This window comes from Piliocolobus tephrosceles, unplaced genomic scaffold (genome assembly GCF_002776525.5).
Source record: "Piliocolobus tephrosceles isolate RC106 unplaced genomic scaffold, ASM277652v3 unscaffolded_108, whole genome shotgun sequence".
In the NCBI taxonomy this organism is placed as follows: Eukaryota; Metazoa; Chordata; class Mammalia; order Primates; family Cercopithecidae; genus Piliocolobus; species Piliocolobus tephrosceles.
Window position 1 is genome coordinate 1,810,230 of NW_022291865.1, and position 11,120 is coordinate 1,821,349.

At 41.1% G+C, this 11,120-nt stretch overlaps 1 protein-coding gene across 5 annotated transcripts in view; it reads left to right on the plus strand.

Moving 5' to 3' along the window:
- Positions 1 to 10,760, plus strand: part of LOC113219838 (tau-tubulin kinase 2) — a 174,738-nt gene extending 163,978 nt beyond the window's left edge. For all 5 annotated transcript variants that reach the window (XM_026447835.1, XM_026447837.1, XM_026447836.1 and 2 more), the window contains 2 exons: positions 1,748 to 3,018; positions 8,452 to 10,760. In XM_026447835.1, the coding sequence (XP_026303620.1) occupies positions 1,748 to 3,018; positions 8,452 to 8,914 (1,734 nt within the window). In that variant the 3' untranslated portion in view covers positions 8,915 to 10,760. The remainder of the gene's footprint in view (positions 1 to 1,747; positions 3,019 to 8,451) is intronic.
- The last annotated feature ends 360 nt before the right edge of the window (positions 10,761 to 11,120 follow it).

The window sequence follows — 11,120 nt, forward strand, 5'->3', positions numbered from 1 at the left end:
GGAGCTTTGTTCTTATTGCCCAGGCTGGAGTGTAGTGGTGTAATCTCAGCTCACCGCAACCTCTGCCTCCCGAGTTCAAGCGATTCTCCTGCCTCAGCCTCCTGAGTAGCTGGGATTACAGGCATGCACCACCATGCCTGGCTAATTTTGTATTTTCAGTAGAGGCGGGGTTTCTCCATGTTGGCCAGGCTGGTCTCGAACTCCCAACCTCAGGTGATCTGCCCGCCTTGGCTTCCCAAAGTTCTGGGATTACAGGCGTGAGCCACCACGCCCGGCCCGCTTGATCTTTAAAAATTGGCCAGGTGTGGGCTGTGCACAGTGGCTCACGCCTGTAATCCCAGCACTTTGGGAGGCCAAAGCGGGCAGATCACCTGATGCCAGAAGTTCTAGACCAGCCTGACTAACATGGTGAAATCCCATCTCTACTAAAAATACAGAAATTAACTGGGTGTGGTGGTGGGCACCTGTAATCTCAACTACTCGGGACGCTGAGGCAGGGAGAATCACTTAAACCCAGGGGGCGGAGGTTGCAGTGAGCCAAGATTGCATCATTGCTTTCCAGCCTGGGTGACACAGCAAGACAACACCGCCCCACCCAACAAAAAAAAAATTGGCCAGGTGTGGTGGCTTACACCTGTAATCCAAGCACTTTGGGAGGCCAAGGCAGATGGATCACTTGAGCTCAGGAGTTCGAGACCAGCCTGGGCAACATGGTGATACCCCATCTCTACAAAAAATGCAAAAACCAGCCAGGTGTGATGGTGCATGCTGTAGTCCCAGCTACTCAGGAGGCTGAGGTGGGAGGATCACTTGAGCCTGGAAAGCAGAGGTTGCAGTAAGCCAAGATCGCACCACTATACTTCAGCCTGGGTGACACAGTGACCCTGTCTTAAAAAAAAAAAGAAGGAAAAAATTAGAGAAATCATAAAACATTACTAAATATCTTTGTATGTCTTTACTTATAGGAAGATATAATAATACTAGTATTTAATAGAATTTATGGAAAACAACAAAATGCATGAAAATTTGGAGTTTTTCAGTGAGCAATTATTTGCCAGTAATTTTTTCCTGTAATCCTATATCTAGATTCTGGCAGGAAATAGATGGCATACTCAAAGGGACTTGGAGAGAATTTAATGTAAGGAATTTTTTACAGATGTATGGGCAGAGTTAAGAGAGCCAATAGGACCAGCAACAGAGGGAGCCATTCCTACCATGAGTCCTGAAAGGGGAGTTGAAGTGGGTGTAAGCAGAACTTGATGAGGGTAGTAGCTGAGAGAGAGGCCACAAGAAGGGAGCTGTGGCCGGGATAGTGGAATGTAGCCGTCACCAGCGCCACAGTCCTCAGCGGGGAAGCAAGGATAATCATTACCCAGCCCTCTCTTTCCTCTAATCCTCTGATTGTCTGTTGGTGCCATCCATTGAGCAGATCTAACCACAAATCAGAAAGCAAGGAAGCCCAGATGGTGCAATCTGTAGAAATTAGACTTCCAGAGCATACAGCACACCAAAGAAGGAGCAGGGATAAACCTACAGGGAGAGACTGTTCTGCACAGTTTCTGAGTAGGGTAGCTTAAGTGTCATTCATTGTTATTCAGAATTGTTCATTTTTCATGTAAGTTGGGCAGACCTGGTCAACATCTGTATCCTTCCTATAAATCAGATTTTGAGATGTTAAATCTCACAGCATGCATCTGTATTGATATTTTACATAGTTGCATTTTAATTTTTTCTCCCCCTTCTCCAGATTACAATTCCTAGACCTTCTGTGGCATCTACACAGTCAACTTCAGGAAGCTTTCACTATGGTCAACAGCCAGAGAAGAAAGATCTTCAGCCCATGGAGCCCACTGTGGAACTTTACTCTCCAAGGGAAAACTCTGGCTTGGCTGTGACAGAGGGTGAACCTCCTAGTGGAGGAAGCAGAACAGATTTGGGGCTTCAGATAGATCACATTGGTCATGACGTGTTACCCAACATTAGAGAAAGTAACAAATCTCAAGACCTGGGACCAAAAGAACTTCCTGATCGTAACAGACTGGCTGTGAGAGAATTTGAAAATCTCCCTGGGGAAACTGAAGAGAAAAGCATCCTTTTAGAGTCAGATAATGAAGATGAGAAATTAAGTAGAGGGCAGCATTGTATTGAGATCTCCTCTCTCCCAGGAGATTTGGTAATTGTGGAAAAGGATCACTCAGCTACTACTGAACCTCTTAATGTGACGAAAACACAGACTTTTAGTGTGGTGCCAAATCAAGACAAAAATAATGAGATAATGAAGCTTCTGACAGTTGGAACTTCAGAAATTTCTCCCAGAGACATTGACCCACATGTTGAAGGTCAGATAGGCCAGGTGGCAGAAATACAAAAAAATAAGGTATCTAAGGATGATGACATCATGAGTGAAGACTTGCCGGGTCATCAAGGAGACCTCTCTACTTTTTTGCACCAAGAGGGTAAGAGAGAGAAAATTGCCCCTAGAAATGGAGAACTATTTCATTGTGTTTCAGAGAATGAACATGGTGCCCCAACCCGGAAGGATATGGTTAGGTCATCCTTTGTAACTAGACATAGCCGAATCCCTGTTTTGGCACAAGAGATCGACTCAACTTTGGAATCATCCTCTTCAGTTTCTGCAAAAGAAAAACTCCTCCAAAAGAAAGCTTATCAGCCAGACCTAGTCAAGCTTCTGGTGGAAAAAAGACAATTCAAGTCCTTCCTTGGTGACCTCTCAAGTGCCTCTGATAAATTGCTAGAGGAGAAATTAGCTACTGTTCCTGCTACCTTTTGTGAGGAGGAAGTGCTCACTCCCTTTTCAAGACTGACAGTAGATTCTCAACTGAGTAGGTCAGCTGAAGATAGCTTTCTGTCACCCATCATCTCCCAGTCTAGAAAGAGCAAAATTCCAAGGCCAGTTTCATGGGTCAACACAGATCAAGTCAATAGCTCAACTTCATCTCAGTTCTTTCCTCGGCCACCACCAGGAAAGCCACCCACGAGGCCTGGAGTAGAAGCCAGGTAATGCTGTGTGCTGTCCCTGTGTTAAGTGTGTAACACCATTTCTATATCTGCTTTATTGTACACCACCAATGGCATCGTTTCTGTGTTACCCTCTTCTCAGTATCTTTCTTTCCTGCCTTTCCCAGGCCTTACAGCCTAGTGCAGTGGAAGTAATCAGATTGATCCAGGTTAATCATTTTATTTTTTCCAATTTATTGTGGTAAAATACACATAAAATTTAGCATCTTGACTTTTTTGTTTGTTTGTTTTTGAGACAGAATCTCACTGTCACGTAGGCTGGAGTGGAGTGGCTCAATCTCAGCTCACTGCAGCCTCTGCCTCCCCGGTTCAAGAGATTCTCTCATGCCTCAGCCACCTGAGTAGCTAGGATTACAGGCACCTGCCACCACATCAGGCTAATTTTTTTTTTTTTTTTTAAACTAGAGACAGGGTTTCACTATGTTGGGCAGGCTGGTCTCAAACTCCTGGCCCCAAGTGAACCACCTGCCTCGGCCTCCCAAAGTGCTGAGATTACAGGCTTGAGCCACTGTGCCCGGCTATGTCTTTTTCAAGTGTACAGTTCAGTGGTATTAAGTACATTCACATTGTTGTGTTACACTTAAGTTCTAAAGTTATAACATTGATTTGGATTTATATGAGCTTAACTTCAATATCATGCAATAACTCTGCTCCTTTCAGTCTCCATCTCTACTCCTTTCAGTTGTTGATGTTACAGAATTACATCTTTATACATTGTGTGTTCAAACACATAAACTAATACTTTTTAAAATGCATTAATCTCTTAAATAACGTAAAAAACAAAATGTGGAGTTACAAACCAATGTTAGAAAAAGAAAGTATTGGTCTCCTAAATAATGCAGAAAACAAAAAGTGGAGTTATAGACTTCTTACAAAATACTAGCTTTTATAATTGTCCATGTGTTTGCCTTTATTAAGATCTTTATTTCTTCATATGGCTTCAAGTTCCTGTGTGGCGTCCTTTCATTTCTACCTACAGGACTCCCTTTAGCATTTCTTGCAAGGCAGATCTGGTGGTAACAAACTCCCTTAGCTTTTATTTGAGAATGTCTTAATTTCTCCCTCATTTTTGAAGGACAGTTTTGCCAGATACAAGATTCTTAGTTGACAGTTCTTGTAGCATTTTAAAAGAAGTACTTTAAAGTACTGAAGTACTTCCAGCCTCCAGTGTTTCTGGTGAGAAGTGTTCTGATAATTGTTTTGAGAGTTTCAAGATTCTCTGTCTTTGTCTTTTGACAGTTTGATTATAATGTGTCTCATTGTGGGTTTCTGAGTTCATCCTACTTCGAGTTTGTTGAACTTCTGGGATGTTGTATATTCATGTCTCTTATGACTTTTGGGGAGTCTGCAGCCATTTTTTTTTTAAGTATTCTCTCTGCCTCTTACTCTCTTCTCCTTCTGGAACTCCCACAGTGTGCATGCAGGTCTGCTTGATGGCCCCACAGGCCCTTTACTCTCTGTTTACTTTTCTTTACTCCTTTTTTTTTTCTGTACCTCAGACTCAATACTTTGCATTGTCCTGTCTTCAAGTTTGCTGATTTTTTTCTTCTGCCTGCTCAAATCTGCTTTTGAATTCCTCTAGTGAATTTTTTATTTTAGTGATTGTACTTTTCAGTTCCAATTTTTTTTGGTTCTTGTCAGGTTTTCTGTCTCTTATTGATATTTCCATTTTGTTCACACGTTGTTTTCTTGACTTTCTCCGTGTCTTTCTTTAGTTCTTCAAGCATCCTTAAGACAGTTGTTTCAAAATCTTTGTCTAGTAGATTTGCCATCAGGTCTTTTTCAGATACAATTTCTGTTGATTTTTTTTTCCTTTGAATGGACCATGCCTTCCTGTTTCTGTGTATGTTTTTTTTATTTTTATTTTTATTTTTGTTGAAAATTGGATATTTGAATCTAATAATGTGGTAACTCTGAAAATAAAATTTTCCCCTTTCCTCGGGATTTGCTGGGGGTTGTTTTTGTTTCTTTTTGTTTTTGAGACAGGGTCTCACTCTGTCACCGAGGCTGGAGTGCAGTGGAATAATCATGACTCATTGCAGCCTCTAACTCCTGGGCTCAAGTGATCCTCCTGCCTCAGCCTCCTGAGTAGCTGGAACTACAGGTGCATGCCAGCACACCTAGCTAATTTGTTTGTTTTTTGATGGTTGTAGACTGTCTCTGTGCTGAGGACCACCCTGAGATGTAAACCTAAGGTCTCAGACCTTTTCTAAGCCTGTATTTTTTTCTGGCTAAGCATAATAGCTTTCTGATTTCCCCAGTATATGTGGTTGGTTTTGAATACACAAGTCTTTAATATCTGGCTCCGAAGAAGGGAAAAAAGAAAAATGAGGGAAGGAAAAAAAGAGCACTGGCCCTTTTAATCCCCTAGCAGTTACTTCAGCCAGAGGAGAACCAGTTTGTAACAATAGGGAAAAATGTAAGAATGACTACCCACCTCTTTTTCTGCTCTTCTGTGATCAGAACCAGCTATGAGTAATCAGAGCACATATCCCCAATAATTGGAGGACAGGGTTCTTTTTGCCCACCTGCTTCTTGTAAGCTGTGTGCAAACTGCTCCAGAAATAAGTGCACAACTGCCTGCCACAGGGCCAGGAATGGGGGATGGGTAGCTGTTACTGTGCTAAGATCTGAAATAGACTAAAATTAACTGTTATTGACAGTCCAAGCCTTCTCCTGGAAGTTGCAAGCCTTCGGTAGACTCCAGATTTCCAAGATAATTACATCAGACAGATTCTGCCACTGGAGTTGCCTAGGTGGGGAGAAAGATTGCTAGTGCTTCAAATATGATGTCAAATGCTAGTGAATACATTGTCCATGATTTGATAAATGGACCCTGGTAACAGTGCTGTTTATCTTGATTATAATGAATTAAACCAAAAAAATCCTATAGAAGATTTCCCTAGGTCTGATGGTATGTACAACCATACATAGTAAAGATACTGCTTTAGTATCTACTGCATGCTATACTTTTTATTTAAATATTATCATGATATATTTGACCACAGAATGTTTATATTTTGAGGAAGAGGGGAAAATATCAGGAGGTGGTAAACCAGTGAAGAGTGCTTTCCAGGGCCAAATGTGGTGGCTCACACCTGTAATCCCAGCACTTTGGGAGGCTGAGGCAGGCAGATTGCTTGAACCCAGGAGTTTGAGACCAGCCTGGGCAACATGGTGAAACCTTATCTCTGTAAGAATTAGCCAGGCATGGGTGCTACACAGCTGTATTCCCAGCTACTCGGGAGGCTGAGGTGGGAGGATCGTTTTATGAGTTGTTGGCTGTTTTCATGTCAAAACATTCTATTGGGTTACTGTTGTGTGTTTTTTTTTTTTTTTTTTTTGAGATGGAATCTTGCTCTGTGGCCCAGGCAGGAGTGCAGTGGTGCAATCCTGGCTCACTGCAACCTCTGCCTCTTAAGTTCAAGTGATTCTCCTGCCGAGTAGCTGGGATTACAGGCACCCGCCACCATGTCCAGCTAAATTTTTGTATTTTAGTAGAGACAGGGTTTTGCCATGTTGGCCAGGCTGATCTCAAACTCCTGACCTCAAGCTATCCACCCACCTCAACCCCCCAAAGTGCTGGAATTACAGATGTGAGCCACCGCGCCAGGCCTGGGTTACTTTCTGTAACTAACCCCCTTCTCTACAAATTATATCAAAGAGATTTAATCCTAGTCTGAATTTAACTTGGGTTGTAGTGCCTTTTGATAGAAAAGTTTAGTGTTCATAGAACTGAATTTTTTTTATTAATTGTGTTTTATATCATGCATAGGAAGGTCCTTCAACCCTAATATTTTTTTAAAAGGTAGTAATTTCCTGTACCTTTATAGTTTTGTGCTTTGTGTATAAATGTATTGTCTATCTAAAGTTTATCATTATATATGATGTGAAGTTTTTTTCCAAGTAGTTTGTGGTATCTTAATACTAATTTCCCATAGAAACATGGGGATCTTTTTGGATTCAATGCTCTGTTCCATTCATTTGTCTCTTCCTTTGCTGTATACTTTCCATTAGCATAATTTTATTATTACAGGGGCCCTAGGGTCCTTCTCACTACCTAATTTGGCATTGCCACTAAAATATATTGTAGACTGCTTTATAGCAGGCCCCCCCCACCCCAGGGCTGCACGGCAGGTGGTGAGCATTACTGCCTGAGCTCCGCCTCCTCTCAGATCAGCAGTGGCATCACATTCCCATAGGAGTGCGAACCCTGTTGTGAACTGCACATGGGAGGGATCTAGGTTGTGTGCTCCTTATGAGAATCTAACTAATGCCTGATGATCTAGGGTGGAACAGTTTCATCCCAAAACCATCCTTGCCCCTCCTCCCCCTGTCATGGAAAAAAAATTGTCTTCCACGAAACTGGTCCTTGGTGCTAAAAAGATTGGGAACCACTGCTTTATAGTTCATAAAGACGCTTTTATATGTTCCATTTTCTTTGATTCTTAGGCCAAATCAGAAGGACATTTAGGACAAGAAACACATTTGCTGTTCATATGAATACTCTTAGAATTCTGAGGCCCAAGGGCCAGGTGCTATGGTTCATGCTTGTAATCCCAGCACTTTGGGAGGCTGAGACAGGAGGATTGCTGGAGCCCAGGAGTTTGAGACCAGCCTGGGCAATGTGGCAAAACTGTCTCTACAAAAAATACAAAAATTAGCCAGGTGTGCACTACAGGTACAGCTTGAGGCCCAAGCTCAGTTGCCAGTGTGGGGGGGTGGAGGGCAGTCAGTTCCAGCATCCACCCTCTTTAATCCCAGGCTATTAACTGAAGATTAACTGAGGCTATTAACTGAGGAATACAAACTGAGCTCCACAGAAACCAATGACTACTCTTTTCTCTTGGAAATTATTAAATGAGTGGAATGTACATTTATCTATAATTCCTCTTGTTGCTTAGTGTAGTTCATGCTGAAGACTTAGAGGTGACAGAGCCTTGGCAGAAAAAAAAAAAAAAAAAAAACACTTACATTGTGGGATTTTGTGTTTGTAAGATTCCTGTCCTAGCATCCTTACACAATATAGTTTACTCTCTGTCTTATGTGCTAACATGCTAGAGACAATTAATTAAATTCATCTGAAAATTAGCAGAGTAAACATGGTGTAGGAGGAAAGGAACTAATATCATTTAAGGGCTTCTTCATGGCAGATGTTCATCTAAGTGCTTGGGTCACTGCCCTTGGTCTGTGCAGTGACCCTATGAGATAGACAGTGTTCCCATTGAAAGCAGGGAAAGATTAAAGAATTTGTCCAGGGTCATACAACTGGTATATAGCAGAGTAACCCTGTATCCTGTTAGTCTATTTTCTGATTTCTACACATTCAGATTATGATTTTGGGACATTGTGACTTTTTAGGCACACTTGAAATGAATTAAAATAAAAATATATTTTCTCTGTTCTTTTAAGGCTACGCAGATATAAAGTCCTAGGGAGTAGTAACTCCGACTCAGACCTTTTCTCCCGCCTGGCCCAAATTCTTCAAAATGGATCTCAGAAACCCCGGAGCACTACTCAGTCCAAGAGTCCAGGATCTCCTCACAATCCAAAAACGCCACCCAAGAGTCCAGTTGTCCCTCGCAGGAGTCCCAGTGCCTCTCCTCGAAGCTCATCCTTGCCTCGCACATCTAGTTCCTCACCATCTAGGGCTGGACGGCCCCACCATGACCAGAGGAGTTCATCCCCACATCTGGGGAGAAGCAAGTCACCTCCCAGCCACTCAGGATCTTCCTCCTCCAGGAGGTCCTGCCAACAAGAGCATTGCAAACCCAGCAAGAATGGCCTGAAAGGATCCAGCAGCCTTCACCACCACTCAGCCAGCACTAAAACCCCCCCAGGGAAGAGTAAGCCAGCCAGTAAACTCAGCAGATAGGAGCCAGGCTGCATCTCTTTGAAAGGTGTGAGATCTTCCTCCTAAACCTGATGCATGTATGTCCCTGTACTGTCTACTTAAAAAAATCAGTGTTGATCTTCTCTTGCAAAAGAAAGTAACGTGATCAATTATAAGAAGACATAAATACATGATAAGGAATTACCTAAGGCAGGCAGCAAGCAGATTAGGCACCAATGTCTTTGTACAAGAAGGAGAAACAGAGCAAAAAATCCAAGGGGGAGAAACTTATGAACATGAGCTCTCATTTTTTAAGCTGCCTTTGAAACAAAAGAGTTGAGGATAGGAGATAGAATGGAATTTTAGGGGGGTTGCATAATTTTTTTAAGCCTCAACTCAAAGATTATATAGCAAAAGTGAAACTTCTTGTGTGATATTTTCATTCACAGCTTTCCTGCCCTGGAGAGCCATTGATCAGATATTGGATTTGGTAAGAAGTCTGTTGCCAGGGAGCCAGTACTCATACATATTTGGCTTGTGTGTTTATTTCGTGTATTGAGAATGAACACCTTTACTTTGCCTCATTCCTAGTACCCTCCCTGGAGTTCAGATTTTTTTTTAAAGTTTAGTATGTCTCATCTGATTCAATCTCTCTGCTTTTATTTTATGGTCCTAGTTGTACTATCAAATCCAATTACTTTTTTTCAGGTCCCTGATTTTTTTTTTTTTTTTTTTTTTTTAGAGCAACAGGTCTTAACCGACTACATTTTTATTATGAAAAATAAGAAACTTAGGTAAAGGAAAGAAAAGTCTAACTAGAGCTACTTTGCAGGCTTTAGTGTTTAGGGAGAGAGAGAAAGTGTGGGGTAATAGCCTTCCAGATAGAAGATGCCCCTTCCTCCCTGTTAAATGTCCTCCTTTAGAAACCTGAGAAGGAAAACTGACCAGAGCGAACTGCTTCCTTAAGTCTTCTGGGTTCCAGCTGTTTGTGGTATCAGCCTCCAAGATGATACAAGGGAAGCACAATGCTTTGGAATGTGACTTGAGATTTAGAAATCAATTAGATATATTATTGAGGGTTAGAATCCTCAAACTTTGTATTTTATACATTTAGCCAATAAGGAATTAATATCTGGGGAAATAAATATAGGCTAAATATTTCTTTTTTAATGTTTTATTACCTGCCTCTCCTGTGTTTTAGTTCAATATTTGGGCTTCTTGGCCTGATTTTCATACAATCTCAATTCATGAAGCTGTAAAGAAGAAGGTACTTGTTCTAATCTCACTCTTCTAATAGGAATCAGGCAAAATGAAAGTCTACCAGACTTTTAAAATGGGCTCTTTTATACTCTCTAGGTGTTTTGTGTTGTAAAGACCGTATTAAGGTCAGGTAAATTGGTCTGCTTGCTGTTGAAATTTGCCTTCTAGCAAACATCTGTGCTTTCTGTTTGACCTTGTGTTTGCTGCCAAACCTAATGCAGTTGAATTGGGAAACAAAAAGAAAGAAAGAAATAATTTCCTCCCCAAGTGAACATCTTCTAATGCTGCATCAAAGCTGCCCTGAAGCTGCACTGAACTTCTCTTGTTCTCTTTATCTGTGTTGAGCTTTTTAAAAAAACAAACTCAAAACACTATTGAGGCATATAACGTCTCTTATAAGAAATGTAGCATAGTGTGGAATCTTAATTTCTCTCCAGTTTCAAACACTACAGAGGAATGCAATAGATAAGACATATTTGCTGTTTATCTAAAGCAACTGTAATATTGGAAGACCAGTCCTTCTGTATTATATTGTATAATAGTTGCTATAACACTACTTGCATGTCTTCATGGTAAATTATATAAATATTTATAAATATATAGAGAGACATATCCTTATATAGACTCATTGTTTGTCATTCTCCATTTGTAATTTTGAGATCACAGATGGCGAAATTCCTTTTCTATTGTGTGCCTCATGTATACTTGGGCCTTGCCTATCTTCATTTTCTGAAAATACGTTCTTGGCATGTGACACCTCAGAGTCTCCTTGCCTTCCCTGTGTACAATGCAAGGGTTGGCAGTATTTAACAAGCCAAGATAGGTTATTTAATTTAATTTTCATTTCAAAAAAGATTTTAATAGGGAAAAACTTACGGGGACATGCTTGTAATACTGGTTCAAAGATTTGTCACGTTAATCACATAGTTCTCTCCTTATAGTTACAGTGGATAAACTGGGATGATAATGATGAGTCTGACAGATTTTA